Source organism: Purpureocillium lilacinum (genome assembly GCF_023168085.1).
Source record: "Purpureocillium lilacinum CBS 284.36 DNA, scaffold_5, whole genome shotgun sequence".
Taxonomy (NCBI): Eukaryota; Fungi; Ascomycota; class Sordariomycetes; order Hypocreales; family Ophiocordycipitaceae; genus Purpureocillium; species Purpureocillium lilacinum.
Window position 1 is genome coordinate 3,446,462 of NW_027072115.1, and position 15,484 is coordinate 3,461,945.

General features: G+C 61.1%; 2 protein-coding genes across 2 annotated transcripts; one reads left to right on the forward strand and one right to left on the reverse strand.

Annotated features, from left to right (window-relative positions):
* Positions 1-2,493: 2,493 nt before the first annotated feature.
* PLICBS_007638 (uncharacterized protein) lies at positions 2,494-8,941 on the forward strand (the record flags this gene model as incomplete). The annotated part of the gene is made up of 4 exons (XM_065601215.1): positions 2,494-2,540; positions 2,593-3,151; positions 3,206-3,293; positions 3,342-8,941. The coding sequence occupies 4 exons, from the start codon at positions 2,494-2,496 to the stop codon at positions 8,939-8,941; spliced, it is 6,294 nt and encodes a 2,097-aa protein (XP_065457287.1).
* Positions 8,942-10,371: 1,430 nt separating this feature from the next.
* PLICBS_007639 (uncharacterized protein) lies at positions 10,372-14,070 on the reverse strand (the record flags this gene model as incomplete). The annotated part of the gene is made up of 2 exons (XM_018321096.2): positions 10,372-13,821; positions 14,053-14,070. The coding sequence occupies 2 exons, from the start codon at positions 14,068-14,070 to the stop codon at positions 10,372-10,374; spliced, it is 3,468 nt and encodes a 1,155-aa protein (XP_018180993.2).
* Between the last annotated feature and the right edge of the window lie 1,414 nt (positions 14,071-15,484).

Sequence of the window (15,484 nt, forward strand, 5' to 3'; positions counted from 1 at the left end):
TGTCAAGCGACTATGCGAGGATGGCGAGTGCGGTTGAGGTCGCTGGCGAGTGGTTACTTATACGAGTCCGTGTCAAGAACACCGCGAGAGGGGCAACGGGCTGTCAGTCACGAAGGATGCCCCCGAATCGGCAAGCACCCAGTTACGATTAGTACATGGCCGGACGAGCGAGCCTGACGAGAGCCGAGCCCACGCAGTCTGGGGTATGTGTCAGCGGACCGGCGCTGCTTTCGGAGGGCGAGAAAGCGGAGGGCGGCGACGGTTGAGTGGCGGACGGTCCGGGGCAGGTGGCAGACGGGAGGGCGCGTTGGAAATGGCAGCCGCGTGATTGACTGAGCGGTGCGATGCCGCTATGCAGCTCTGCTCCACGCCGGGGCCCGCGGCGCGGGGCAGAGCATGGAAGCGAGGGGCGGCGGGCGCGCGATTGATTGCTTGGTTGATTGACTGATGACATGCCGCCAATCCATTCGTCTGCAGCATGCGGGACGGCGGCAGGAGCAACCGACAATGAGCGCCAGGCCAGTGGAGTTCCCAATTAGGCACCTTGCCGACAGAGGCAGTACAGTTGCAAGCGACGTGATTTGATGGATCCATCCCATGGACGCTGGAGGGGGATAACATGCTCCGTCTGTAGGGGGACCGCGTTGCTGCCGCCACGGTCATCGGACCTGCCAAGGCTGGAGGGGCTTCCGTCGACTCCTGGCGGCTGGCGCTGCGAGGCGTCCGCATGGCAGGCCCCGTGCTTCGGGCCCTGCGGCGCCGCCACCGCCCCGTGCATATCGCGGCTGCGGGAGGCCGTGGCTTGCAGGCGGAGCTCCTCGAAAGGGCGCGTCGACATCTCGCGTGCATCGACGGAGTCGCTCCTCACCGAAGCTGGAGCGATGCAGGCGATGGCGACGCATGCGCGGCAGTTCACGACAGCCCTCCATGATGGAGTAATGAATTTTACTCATCACATGCCGGCCAGACAACTCCAGGCGCACACACGACCAACGGTAGCATAGTCGAGGGGGTCGTTCTGATTCCGTGTTGGCCTGTACTCCTCAACGGGCACAACGCCATGCCGTTTCCTAGAACAGAAAGGTCCTTTGCGGTCCCTTGGAGCCTACCAATAATCACCAAGTAAGGTGAGTAGTCATCAAGGGACGCACAAACAGGCGACAAGACGACATCTGCAGGTCCAAGTTCGGGCAAGGTTCGAGGTGTCACGGCATGCACGGCGACTTACACGCCGCCCGCCCTACAGGGCACCTTGGGAGGGGCTCGAGAGGCTTGAGCGCGCACCGCAGGCCATGGCCTGCTTCCACGGCGAGGAAAGAAGAATGGACCCCTGTCTTGCTGCTGCTTCCAAATTCGGAACTCCAGAGATGCCATGTACTTTGTACCACTCGACAAGAAACAAGCTCGTCCACCATCTCCATCTTCCACCGTAGTCGCCCTTCGCTCCCGCGACGGGTCGGGACTCTTTACCTCGCCCAGCGCCGGCTGCGACACCACCCCCGATCGGCGTCTGGGTACATTCATAGCCTGGCACCGGGTTCCCCCTGGCGGCGCGAGGCACCGACTCACCGGCCGCGCTAGGTTTCCGACCCAGCACGTGGACCGCACCCCAGTGTTTCAGGCTTCTCTATGCGGCCTCGTCGCCAGTCAGGACTCGGGGGCAACCCGTCACCCAGACAGGCGGACACCCTTCGCCATCGACAGAATGGCTGGCAGCCAAGCGGCTGTGGCGCGGGCTCCGTGTCGATTCGCACGCCAAGCGACAACAGACTCGGCCCTCCGTGCGCTGGTCGTCGACGCGGCGCGCCCCCTTCAAGCAAGTGGCTGCAGCTCCATTGGCGATATCGATTAGTTGCGAATGCCTTCGTCCCAGTGCCGGTGTCCGCCTCGCCAAGCAAAAGCAATCCAACGCTCACCTATTCCCAGCAACGCCACCAATCCCAGACAAATGGCTCTCTCACTCAACCTGAGGAGCGGCGAGAGATTATGCATACACTTGCATACAACCGTGCCGGCCGTCGCAGATACACACGGTGATGGGGCCCCCTCGTGTCAGAGTTCTTTGGCGTGAGACACGCCTGCGGCGCTCTGCCTGTCCGCCCGCCGCCAATGATGCGACACCAGCCCTGGACCCGTCGCGACAGGCATGGCCTTGCTCCGGCAGCCGCCTCGTGTGAGCCTCTTGCTTCCGCGAGTCCACGATGCCAGTCCGTGTTGGCGTGCAACCCGCTTGCAGACGCCCCTTGGCCGTTCGAGCCCTCCCCAACGATGGCTCTGCCCTGCATACGTGCACTGTCTTCTTCCTCACTCCATCTGCAGCCGAACTGCTGTCGTTGCGCGGCTGTCGTAGGTCGACATGGCGTAGTAAAGTGAAGAGCCATCATGGCGTAGCATTCTCATTCTCTTACTTTGTTTCCTTATTCCTTCGTTCCCTCTTCTCACCCATTGAGTGGGTGTTTGCTTTCCAGGTCCTCGCCTGGCAGCGCTGCCGCCATGGCGGACGCGACCAGCCGCCAGGCTCTCGCGTCGACGTTTGCCTTGTCAGTATTGACTCCATCTGGGCAATGTCCTAAAGTCAGCTAACGGGAACAGTGGCATGGTCCTGAGCGCCGCCGTCGGGACCGCTTCTCTTCACTGCGCTTCCGGATCCTCCTCGCTCTTTCGGGACGGAACGAGGCTGGTCCTCATCATCTTCCTCACATGCTCGTCTCTTTGGGCGGCGACGGGCTTCGTCGCTACCCTCATCGATCCTACGGCTGCGTCCGGGTGTCAAGCAGCCGTGGCCATTGCCTCTGGCTTCGACCAGCTCGCCCGAATCATGCTTGAAGAATTCTTGTTCTGGAGCATGAATTCCAACGTTCGGGTGTCGTTTGGTATTCTCTTCCCTCAAGCAGTAATTGTGCTACGTTTCATCCTCGGTGGCATTTTTGTTGGCGTTCAGAGACCTCAGTTCAAGCCCGTCTGCGTCGGCACAACGCTCGTGATTGCATTGGGCGTGGCGGTCCTCGCCGCCGATGCCTTTATTGTCCTCATGCTCTGCATCCGGGCTTCGTCTGTCGGCATATTCAGGGATGTGTCGGAGAGGACGGCAGACCGGGACCGGAGCAAAGCTCTCATTGTTGTCACGCTGTCCCTTGCAGTGTGGATTGCTGTACGTGGCTTACCCTAACGAGCGACTGCGCAAGCTTGCTAACATTGACAAAAGGCTAGCGTTCCCATGACGCTGGGCATGCCGTCGCTCGACCTTGTCGTTCAGATAGTGCTTGCTGCAGCTGGCGTCTTGTTTGTTATTGGTATGTCGCAGTTCTTTGTTAACATGCTCCATCTGCTAACACAGTCAGCATTTGTGGCCTTCTTTGGGCCAAACTTGACTGCGAAGAGCGTCGCAAACGTATCGCCCCGCCCTCCAATCAGCCGACCAGCGTATATTTCTTCGAGGGCGATTCCGAACGTCGACTCTCGCACTCAGGATATATCTGCGAAAGATGATGCGGACCGGACGTTCGCTGGCCAGCGACAGGCTTCCACGACGACACGACCGGCGCGGGCAACGCGATCATCCCGCCAAGTAAAAGACATGTCTGGGCTCCCCATTATAAGCCGTCCGAATCCTGGACAGGCTGAGGCCGGTGTGGGAGGTTTGCCAGTCACGGGTGCGCTATTCCCTCCCATGAGGGCGCAAGGAGCACCAATCACTTCATCGCCACCGCAGACTCGCCCATTCAAGAAGCCGAGTGTTAAGGGAGGGAAGCCTGTCATATCTCGGCCAGTTCTAACAGCTGAGAGTGAAGAGGGGCCGTTGAAGAAAATCACCACGGTGGATTTGGCAACGGCAGCAAGAAATGAAAGAGAGCGTCGTGGCCAACTCGAGCCGACTCAACCGGTTGACCCGGTGAAGGCCTTGTCACAGGAGGAACTTCGAAACCAAGCTCAGACTTTCAAGAGGAAGGAGATTGGCCCGGCAATTGCGTTGTCCGCAAATCCGCCAGTCCCAGCTGCAATGACCACGTCTTCATCTCAGTTGTTATCTCCAAGGACAGACGAATTGAGGCGGAGGTCTCCCCGGCAGTCAAGGCAGACGCTCTGGGTAGGTCAGACGCCCCCCGGGCCTCCATCTGCCTCTGGCCGCCAGAATGGCGCAGCCTCGAGCATCTCAACTGCCACGTCACCGCCAGAGCTCCCTCCTAGGTCGCCTCTACGACCAAAGACAGCACAGAGCATTGGGCCCGCAGGACCTGTGCAGGAAGCCTCGTTGGTAAGAGACAACGTCGTGAAAGCCGCCGGTAAGGAATCTACAGCAATGGTGCAACCGATGCGATTCACCGCAGCACCCGAGAAGATGAGGCCTGAAAAGCCTTCTGGTCCTGCATCAAGAGATACGGTTGAACTCCTGGTTCCCCAAGTCGCGCCGCTCTCCCCGCGAGTCAGTCAGGGACCTGCCCTCGAGAGCTCTGGCAGCCAGCGCCTCGTGCATCGTCAGCTGGCCGAACTATCCAGGAATGGCTCCGTCAGGCCAAACATCCGTCCTTCTAGGCAACGGCCAGCATCACCGGGCGCCGAGGGCGAGCCTGCCTTGCCTCCCAAGACACCCGTTCAGCTGAGGTCGGCAAATGGGATACCAAGCAATCCTCGAGCCAGAGCGACGAAGACTCCAATTAGAGAAGTCGAGAAGCCGCAGGATCAAACAGTCATGTTCACCAATGGCGCGCGAGACGATGTTGGTGGCCTAACGCGGGGAGCGATGGACCGAGCTTTGAGCGATATCCTGAAACGGCGCCCAGTCGCGGACCACACGAGCCCGACTTCGAGCGCGGTCTCAGTTGTCCATCGACCGCGCCCTATTCCTCGCAAATCACGATACTCGCCATCTTCGAGAGGATCGGCAAGGTTGAATCACAGTCCCATGCCACTTCTCGCATACAACTCGCCCGAGACCACCCCGTATCCTCTTAGTGCTGGATTGCTGGGTTCTAAGCAAGACCAGAGCATCGCGAGTCAGTCAGCATCAGAGCAGCCCGCTTCTGGCAACATACGCGCTCAAAGGCGACGGTCTTCGTCCCTCCCAGATATTGGGGGCAACAAGTTGAAATTATTCCCTGCGAGTGCGACTGACTCAATACCTTCAACGCCTGCGAACAACATAGCCAGGAGACCTCTTGTGCCAAAAGTACCGCCAATCGACAGCAACGTGTACAAGGCGCCGGGGACGCGGTCACGCCAATCCGCCTCCAAGTTTGTGTCCAAATTCAGTGTCGATACTGTAATAAGTCCCATAGAGGACAGGCCGTCCGACACGTACGGCACTCTCGCCGGGTATCGTTCATCCGGCGAGGGCACGAACAGACGGTCTTCCATGGTGCTTCCTAGCGAAACTCACGGATCTCCAACGTCGCCCGACTCGGTGCATTCTGGCGTCAGAGGGTCAGCCGTCAACAAAACGCCACTGCCTGATGCAGGCGGCGACTACTTGAAGCCAGAGGCCGCTGCAACATTGTCTAAGTCGCCGACATGGACAGGCCACGACTCCCAAAGGACAGTCGACAGCGCGGTCTTGACAGATGACGACGATGGCCACGAGACTGTGACGTTCATGCTTGATCAGTCCTCCATGCCGCAGGGTCAGCATGATCAAGCTCTGAGCCAGGACGAGCGCAGCAGAGTGTCCTGGCACCGTCGCGTTGGCGACGAGTGTCCAACCTTCTCCGATAGGAAGAGCACGGGTCAGACACGCATCGTGACACCGCCGCCGCCGCTGTTGCTCGACCAGCCCATGAGGCCCCGCAGACATCCAGCGCCAGACCCAGTGCAGCTTGAGAGCCCCCGAGAGGCACTCGACCAAATCCAGCAGCAGCTTCGGAAGCTGGAGGACCTTGACGGACAGTCAGGTGCGAATGAACAGCAGCGCCTGAGTCTGCTGGCGAACCTCGAACAGGAAATGGGCATGCAAGAAAGCCGGTGGCAGCAAATGCGAGATGACTTGACTCGAATTTCTGTCTCGACTGCAATCTCGTCTCCGAGCACCCCCGGCACCAACTCGCGAAACATTAGCCTCGATGTATCACCAATGGTCAGAGTTGTTGAGTCAAATAGCCCGGATAGTAGAACTTTGGGGCCGGTGGTGTTTGAGGATCGCGATCTCTTCACTCCGGACTTTGCTACCACAGCTATTGCAGACCGGGTGCACATTACTCGGCCTGAGTTGCCACCCCAAGCTGTGCCACTGCCCGAGTCTAAGGATAGCTTACCAGATGCCAATGCCGACTCCGCCTCCGTCAGACGCCGAACAGAAGCACAACCCGACAACGCGGACAGTCCACGTTCCAGTGCGTCAAGGGACGAGAACAACGAGGACTGGGAAGTTGATGGCGCCCGCAAAGAGCGATACCCAGAATTTGTCATGTGCGTTCCAAATTCGTCATCGGGTAACATGGAAGTCAAGACGCCCAAGCAGGCCTTGAGTCCAAGGTCGCCAGCACCTCTTCTCGGACCCCAGTCGGAGCCCGAGCGCCCGGTAACAAGGAGATCCCCTGTGGGTTCGAGTCTCGAAGGATCTCGCGCTGCAAACAGCGAACCCAAAAGTGACCGGTCCGCTCCATCATCAGCATCCTCTCCTACCATGTCGCAGCGGCGGCCTCAGCAAAAGGCCACACGGCCACAGACAATGCGACCACCACGCCGACCCAAAAGAATATCAACCCTCCCCGATATTGTAGAGGACCCGCAACCCTTGAAAGGGAAACGCGACACACTGGGTCTCTTCCAGTTCCCATGGGGGGAGAGATCAGACGTTCCCAGCATCCCCCTCACCTTCTCGATGCCCCCGGGAGCTGCGCCATCCGCAGTCATACCTCGCACGGCTCCAATGTATCCGACGCTTGAGTCTCAAATCCGCACCCTTCAGTCTCAAAAGTACTCCGCGTCATTCTTCGAGGACTACGACGAAAACGACGAGGGCGATGAAGATAGTCTGGACAGCAGCGACGACGACTTCGACGAGGCAACTCTGTGGGAGATTGCAAGCCTGCTCAAATCCGACAACGTACCGTCGCGGGAGAGTCTTTTCCCCGGCCAAGAAGAGGAACAACTCGCATCTGCATCCATCGTTGACGACTACCTCGACGGCGAGGCGTTTCTAGATGACGAGGCGTCAAACTATGAACCAACGTCCACGACTCTGGTCAGGGAGGCCCCATCTCCCACCCTTCCAGGGACATCGATGCTTTGGGCAGACAAGCGCAACTATACTCCAGACGCTAAAGCCCACGGACTTCCACAACCTAAACTCACGGCCTGGGAAGGTTATGTGGCGGCTGCGGGAGACGGACGCGTCGCTTCCCGCAAGGCTGATCTGTCCAACACAAATACCGCCGGGGACCGCTCGAGAGCTCAGTCCACTCTGACAAATACTCCTTCATCCTCCTTGCCAGCACTTTGGACTTTGCAGCTTGCTTCCGCTTCACCGTCTACCGCCTTGTTTGAGGCGATTATTTCGTCCAAAGAAGTGACGAACTCGGACTTCCGAGACGACGGGTCGCTTACTGGCCCTTGCGACTCCAGATCATTGTGGTCACCGCCGAAACCTGCCATAAATGGAACAGGAGCCCGCCAAAGGATTCCTTCTTCACCATCTGTCCTCAAGTCGATGCGTACAACTGTCGATGCCACGCATTCCCAACCACACGCAGCCCTCTCTGACATCGACCTTATGTCGCTTCAAGACACTCCTCTACCAAGGCTTTGGTCTGCGCCAAAACCCCTCGAGCCTGTTGAGCAAGGTCTCCCGCAGCCAGACAGCAAGGCGTGGGAGAAATATCTTGTTCCCGACTGCGTAAATCGCAGAATCAGAAAACCAGAGCTGCTTCAGAGTCTCGAAAGCGCGTCCCTGTGGGCTCCGGGTGACAAGAAGTCGGCTATAGAGCAGCCGCCTGCGGCAGCCGCCACACGTACTGTCTCGCCAGGCGTGGAGTCCTTTGAGCGCAACTCGAGTGAGAGCCAGGGCCGCTGGTCCGCAGATAGCGACAAATCCTCGAGTGGCCTGGCCGAGCTGAACACTGGGCTGTGGCTCCCTTCTCCAGCGAAGCTCACCGAGGAGCCTCATGGCCTGTTCCAAACCGGCAACCCAATCGTGTACGACAGAAACGCCAAGCCCGCCGCTCAGGACACACGACCTAATCGGAGGACTGAGCAAAAGCCGCTGGCGACGATCCAGTCAGGGGGCCTTTGGGCCAGCCCCTCGAGACATTCGTTCACTCAAGACTGGGTCTCGCTGTCGTCCATCAGGCCCAACACCCCCGGGGGGACATCGTCCTACTCGGGCAGCGAGACGCCGCGCAGCGATGATTCCTCCGCATACTCTAGCGTCACGGGCATGTCTACGGTCAACAGCGTCTTTGCCGTCTGCCCTGAAGCCGGCTCGGGGGATGCCGCAGCGAGTGGGAACAGTCGGCTAGCAGAGAATAAGAGGGTGCTGTCCCTCGTGCCCGAATTCGTCTCCGAGGCGCAGTGGCAGTCAGACAACGCTGCAACAGGCACGAACAAGCCTGACGGCGGCTTCACGGCGGTGCCTCTCCTTGGGGAATTCGTCTCGGGTACACAATGGCAAGCCACGCTAGAAGACGCCGTCCAGGCCCGCGAGTTGGACGCTTCCGCGGCCGAGGAGGCGCTCGTCAGAAAGGCTCACGACCCGGCCACGCCCGCGGCATGGGCGACGGCCCTCCGTGATGCGCTCGAGGCGAGCGCCCTCATGGAGGCCACGGCTCCCCCGCCGGAGCCATCACCCGTCCGTTCTATTGTGCCAGCAGCCTCGGGGTTCGACGTCGCCAGGCACCACCCCGTCTTCGCCGTCTCGGTCCTCGACACCAGCTCTGGGGAGATCCACCCCGCGGCGTCGGGATACCTTACTACGTCGGTGAATGGCGACCCGGACAACATGGGCAGATAACCACCGGCGGCGAGTGGTTGTTATAGGGGAGGGAAGGAAAGGGAAGGGAAGGGAATGGAGAGGGGGGAAACCAAGGTGGAGGAGTTGGGGGGCTAGAATGGTTACACGCACATGTGCACCCTCGCCGGATATACCCGTCCATTTTTGTTTCACTTGTTCATCGTTGAATCTACGGCCACGACGTTCAGACGACGCCCATGTACAATACTTTGCCCCCAGCGTAATGCGAATCTACGAATCTGTTGTTCATGACAGTTCAAGAGCGAAAGTGCACGCAGTAGCCAGAGGATACAAAGCGCCAAGTGGTCATCAGCCCCGCGGCAGGGGGGGCTCTATCCATGCATTTCATCAAGTACTCAACAAAACGACTACTCAAGCAACAGTAATGTGTGACCAAAAAGGCGAGCAGAGCTCGGGGGCTCGCCACGCCTTCGCCAAAGTTGCGCGTCGTTGCGCCCATCACTTTTGGCCTGCTCTCTCTCCTCTCTTCTCTCCCTTCGTCCTCACTTCTGGTCCGCGTCTTTGCGCCACCCCCAACTCATTACCCGCTTTCTCCCAGGGCTTTTCCTTCCTGGGTTTGCTCCTCCCGCCCCGGTATCCTGTAGTACTCCGGCGTGTGCATATGTGTCAAATCGTCTCTCTTCCCTTTGCAGGTTCTCCAATGTTTTGGTTTTTCTTCGCTCCGCGCGCGTGTCAAAATGCATCATACGAGTATTTTGTCAACGTTTTTGTTCCATGTTTGGTTTCGGTTTGTCGGGTGTTGGGTATGTGTGTGATGGATAGGTGAAGGTAGGTGGATCGGTGGATGGGTGATGTTGTTTGGCTCGAGGGCTTCGTGCATGTGCTGTGGGAAGAGGCAAGTGTTCGTTGAGCCGTCGCCCTTTGCGCCAGATGGGCGATGGTCGAGGCTCAGACACGCCAGCTACTCCTGGATCTCATTATAGTCTCCATGGACGTGTCGGAGGCGTCGCGATGTTCCACAAAAGGAAAGCGTGAGTGACAAAGTAAAACTCGGCGGTTGCCCGCCCAGGTACCATGCAGCGTAACGACAGAACATATCGATGTCGACTCGGCTGAGCGTGGTATATATCGATGCCAGCAGCTGTCGTGGCTTCGTCTCGTGGGACGCACGACAGGCCATAGCGTAGCAACCAGCCGATGGCTGGTATGGGTGTGCTCGACTTCAACGCCGCGGGTGGCGCCGGCTCGCAGACCAAGCTGTCCCTCTGCCCCTGGGCGCATCGAGCAGATGCAGTGGCCGACCGGGGCTGAGACATGGCGTATGTATCCGAAATATGCCGGGCTCCGCGGCCATTGATATTCACAAAAGTTCATACAAGCTTGATTCGTACAGAGCTCATGCAGCGAGTCAGGGATATAGCAGGCCGTTAATGCAGGTAAAACGTAACGCAGAAAGGTCAGCGAGCCGCCTAGCTCACGGTCATCATCGGAACACGCCGGCCCATGCCGGAGGATGGCGACTTTTCCGGGGTTTGACTCTCCATGATGGAGGCTGTAGTGCGGTTCTTGAGGGCGCTGCGCCGAGGTGGACTGGAGCCCGGGTCGTCAAAGACCCGGGTAAAGGCAGGGCTAGACTCCAGACGACGCTCGTGTCGCGGTGTTCTCGCAGGGCTCTGGGTGATTTGGTCTTCTCTGCGGATGCTGTCTGATAATATGTCGCGCAATTCGCCGGCTCGCTTGACCAGTGCCTTCAGACTATTGGTGTCAAAGTGCACACGGGAGTTGCCATTGCTCCGGGGCGAAGGCATCGGTTCCGGAGGCGGACGATGGTTTTGAACGGATTCCATGACCGATCGGACCATGCCGGTGACGTCGTTGGGCTTGGGCGGTCGGTTATCTGGCGTCCGTGGCCGACTGGGTCGGTTGGAGTGCGGGTCGCCATCGGGCAGCGGCAGGCTGCCCCCGAAGATGTCGTCCTCTGGAGAGAAGACGGACCGGCGCCGAGGAGATTGCCGCTCTCGCACAACGGCCGTCCTCGACATGGCCGGCTCTTGGCTGTCAATGGCGGCGTCGAGGCGGTCGAGCGAGGCGGCGTCGTAGCCATCTTCGACGAGACGCTCGTTGATATCAAAGCCGTCCGTGTTGGTGGCGGACGCGATGGATTGGTGGTCTTCGTTGACGTCGTCCTCATCCGGAGAGGCGAGAGCGATGATGCCTTCGGCCTCCTTCCACAGTCCTCGTTGGTCTCCGCTGAGCATGTTCAGTTCGCGCCCGTGGCGGCAGAGGCGCTTCAGGTCATTGACCAGGAGCGACAGCTCGCGGATCTGGCCCGAATGCGCCCTGACGCTCGGCTGCGTCGCACGGATCGACTCGGGAACGGCAAACACCTCGCCGGCGCCTTTGCCGTCGTGGTCGCTGTTGGCCCCGCCAAACTCAAAGTCCTCGTCCCAGTCCTCAGAGACGGTCTTGGTGCCCATGCCCCAGGTGCCGTACTTGGCACCCATGGGCTTCGACTCGTCATTGAAGTCGTGGACGACGGGGACGCTCTGGCTTCGAACGTGCAGCGGCGCGGGAACCTTTCGCGTGGCGGAACGGCCGCCTCTCAAGTCTGCTTCGGGCATGGCGTACGACGTCTTGGGGCGCAAGCCAGTCCCGTTACTGTCCTGCTTGTCGTGCGCGGGCGGCTCACTCCAATCAAACAGGTTGCTCAGCGGGCGCTCGTTGCGGTAGGCGTCGCCTCTCAGCCGCGGCGCGGCGTCGCCTTCGATACTGGCCAGGGCGAGACGCACGTTGGGGTTCATGCCCCTGGCAGTGAGCGAGTTGCCGTTGCCCTGTGACGGGGGTGAGAGGGCGTTAAATGGGCCCTCGTCGTCTCTGGTCCAATCCTCGTCAAAGTCGTCGTCAATCGAAAAGCGACCCAGGTCCCTGGCCGGTTGTGAAACAGCATTGTGCGACGACTCTAGGCTGAAACGGGGCTCGTCCGCGCGGGCGTCGAGAGGGAAGCTAGTCCCCGCGTGTTTGGTGGCACGGACCGGCGTCGACGAGGTCTCGTCCTCTTCCTCCATGATCTTGATGCCGCCATCCCAGCCGCGACCGCCGAGCATCTCGTGGATGGAGAGGCGCTTGGTCCTGCCGTTGCCGGCCGTGCTCGGCGGCGACTCGTCGTACACGGATTCGAGCGGCGTCTCCACCGCCCTCACGCGGCCGGAGGAGAGGGTCCGCAGCGAATCGAAAACGGTGTCGCTCTTGAAGTCAGTGTCGTCCTCGTCACCCGACGTGAAGCCGCGGCCGTCGCCGTCTGAGCTTTCCAAGACGGAGCATCGCTCGTAGTGCGATCCTCTCAGCTGCGACATGGCAGCGGAACTGGTTGAGCTGCCGGACGGCTGGTTAGGCCGACCGTGACGAGCCCCGCCGGAACGCGATAAATCGTCATGGAATCCAGCGGCAGAACTCGAGATGGAAAGCGGGGGCAGTGGGGAGGATGTGTTTCTTTTATGGGATGGTTGCTGGACAGAGGCAGCTGAGCCAAGTGTCGACCCCTGCGCGGTTGGGGCGATCGGGGCGCTTGCTGATTTCTCGGGCGTATTGCTCCCTTGGTGGTGGTAGTGCTGTTGCTGGTGCTGCACCACGGCTGGCGGCGAGCCGCTACTTGGGGCTGACACGTGCCGCTTATTCCCGCCCTGGTCATTGTGCTGCTCAACGCCTCGCTTTGGCCGACGCAGGCTTCCAGACGTCTTCAATACCCAGTTGTTGGCTGCCGTCGAGAGGCTGGCCGAGAGGGATCGCTTGGTCCGCGTCGGCGGCGCGGCGATGATTTCCGGCGAAGGCTTAAGAGTCTTGGGTGTGTCAGCGGGCGGGTGTCGCCCGACCTCATCCTCTGCTCTCATCGGCATCGGCGGGATGCCGGGCGCCAGCGGTGCGGAAATCATGCTCGGCTTCAGCAGGTAGGCTCTTTGCCGCAGCCCTCTATCGGGGCAGATCCTCGCTATGCTGGAGTTTGCTGCAGATGGGCTGCTGTCCCCGGGTGAGCCAGAGCTGGCAGAGTTGGCCGCCCGTCTGAGGTGAAAGAACGACTTCCAGGCGGACCAGGCTTGCGTAGCGGGTATCCTGTCAACGGGTGACGCTCCAAGCAGTTCCTCCGGGCAGATTGGCTGCTCAAACGAATACTTGGGGTGCGCGGCAGAGCCGGCCACGTCAATGTCCGCCCGGAACTGCTGGAGGGTCGCGGACCTCTGATGGCTCGTGGCCGGTCGACGGAGAGTAGGCAAGTGTCCCTTGGAGCGGCGGGCTGGCGATTCTCCCTGCTCGGCCGGGCGCGTAGAGGGAGCCCGCTTGACGAGCTTGTTCGGCGGCAGGGGCGGCGCCGTGGAACTTGACCGAGCCAGGATGGGAGATGTCGAGCTGAGCGAGTAGGCAACCGACGTCGAGTCGGCAATTATGCTCGATCTGTTGCTGCCGCCGTGCTGGGAGAGCGGACGCATCGACAGGCGTCTCATCCAGGAGCCATTGGACGCCAGAGACTCCCTCGATTCCTCGGCCACAGCCAGCGGGGAGAGGTCGCCGTGGTGCCTCAAGAACGAATGCCTTCTGACGGAACCTCTCGGAGACGAGAGCTGCGAGGAGTGCGGCCGCTGGTAGCGGGACAATGGCGGCCTAGACACAGTGTCGCGCGGAGACAGCGCCGGGGGGTACGAGTAGTCGGCTGTGATGGACGGCGTGGCCGACGTCGTGGCGGGTCGGGCGGGGGAGAAGCTGGAGCTTGGTCGGTAGGACGCGTCCAGGTCGACGACGCGGTCGGTCGATATCGTCCTCGTGTGCGATGCGCCCCGAGCCGTGGCGGCGGGAGGGTTGGGTTCCGAGGACTGGCCAAAGACCAAGCCGGTGGCCGCCGCAGCAACGGCAGTGCCGGTTCCAACGAGCTGCACGAGACGATTGGTCAGAGAGCTGCAAGCAGAAACGAACGCGCAAAGACGATGACGACGGGATAGAAGAAGGCGAAGCTTCGAGGGAGCAGGAGGCGAGGGAAAGGACGAGAGTAAGGTTCGAGCTAGACGGGCGGGCGTCGAGGGCAGGGCGAGGCGGGAGTGGTGACACACATCACTCGGGAGGCGGCAGAGGTGGAGGGAGGGAGGGAGAGCCATGCAACTTACAGTGGGAACGGCCTGCATGGTCGCCGAGGGAATCCTCCTCTACGCAAGCGGAGAGCGCGAGGCCAGGGCAAACATTCTAGAATCTAGACGCGGGTGCTCTGAGGGGTGTCCGAGGGGAGGCGGTTTCGCATCGTCGTCGAGCTGCGGCCCGTGGATTTGTCGTGCTCTCTCTCCACCAAGGAATGCGCGATGCAGCGCGGGAGAGGCGAGCGTGTGGGGAAGACAGGACCCAAAGGAAACGCGCCCGAATTGGCGGGCGCCCGGCGGCGTGCAGCGTCGACGGTCGACGGTCGAGTCGTCGGCGGCGGGCTCGGCGGCGCCTTGTGGCCCAGAAGAGGGAAAAGGAGAGGAGAATGGGGCGCGCGGGAGGCACGACGAGACCGCGAGCGAGAGCACGACGAGAGGAGGGAAGAATGACGATACGGCCGGTGACTGTTGTTTTTTCGGGCGGTGGTGGCGCCGGGCGTGGTGGTGGTGGTGGTAGTGGTAGCAGTAGTGGTCGTGGTGGTGCCCTGGGGGAGCTGGAGGGTGGACGGATGGCAGGCTGCGGCGGCGGCGGTGGTGCGCTGGCTTGGGCGGGCAGGCGGTGGTGGCTAGCGGGAAAACGAGACTGGGAGCAATGAATCCAATCCAATCCAATGGGGGCGGGGAGCCACACAGGGCGGCGGCGGCGGCGCAGGCGCTCCGTAGGTTCAGGTACGAATGGAACCTTCAAGCCGGCACCTCAGCGTTTCCACGGTTGGGATGAGAGGGAAACAGAGAGCGGACGCGCGCAGCCCAGGTCAGCGGCCACACACAAACACAAACACGCACACGCACACACACCAAGGGGAAAAAAGGGCAGCCGACACCCCATCGACCCCGATCTCATGCCTCGGAAGCCTGCCGTGAGGTGACGACAAAGCGAGTGGCCCCAAATGGAGCTTGGGCCCGAGCCACCACGACCAGCAACCTCTCGTCACCGAGGGCGCATCGCCGTGTCCGCTGCTGAGGGCGCGCCGGCGCCAGCAACCTGGAGATTACGCTGACGGAGCTGCAAGCGCACGCGCTCGCACACGGGCCCCCCCAGCGACTGCCCCAGCAATGCCCAGCAGGCGAGGAGCCCCCCATGTCCCCCGTCCAGGCCGGCCGGGATGGATCGCCGCTGCAGGGATGGCCGGCCGTCTGCTGGCCTGGGCGCGCTGGCTGGAGCGCTCCACTGGGGGGACCTGGAAGCTCGATCGGAGGAGCCGCTGAGCCTCTAGCGCCGCAGGCTCGCGTCCAGTCTGCAGCGGGGTCCAGCGCCGAGGCTCCAGTTGTCGTCCAGCCGAGCCCAGCCCAGCTCCCCCGGCGGGCCCAGCAGCGGGTGGAGGCACAGTAGCGCACTGGCGCAGCCCGCCATCATGTCCCACGGATGCCCATGCTTCCTGCCATGGATGGACCTTTGCAGCGC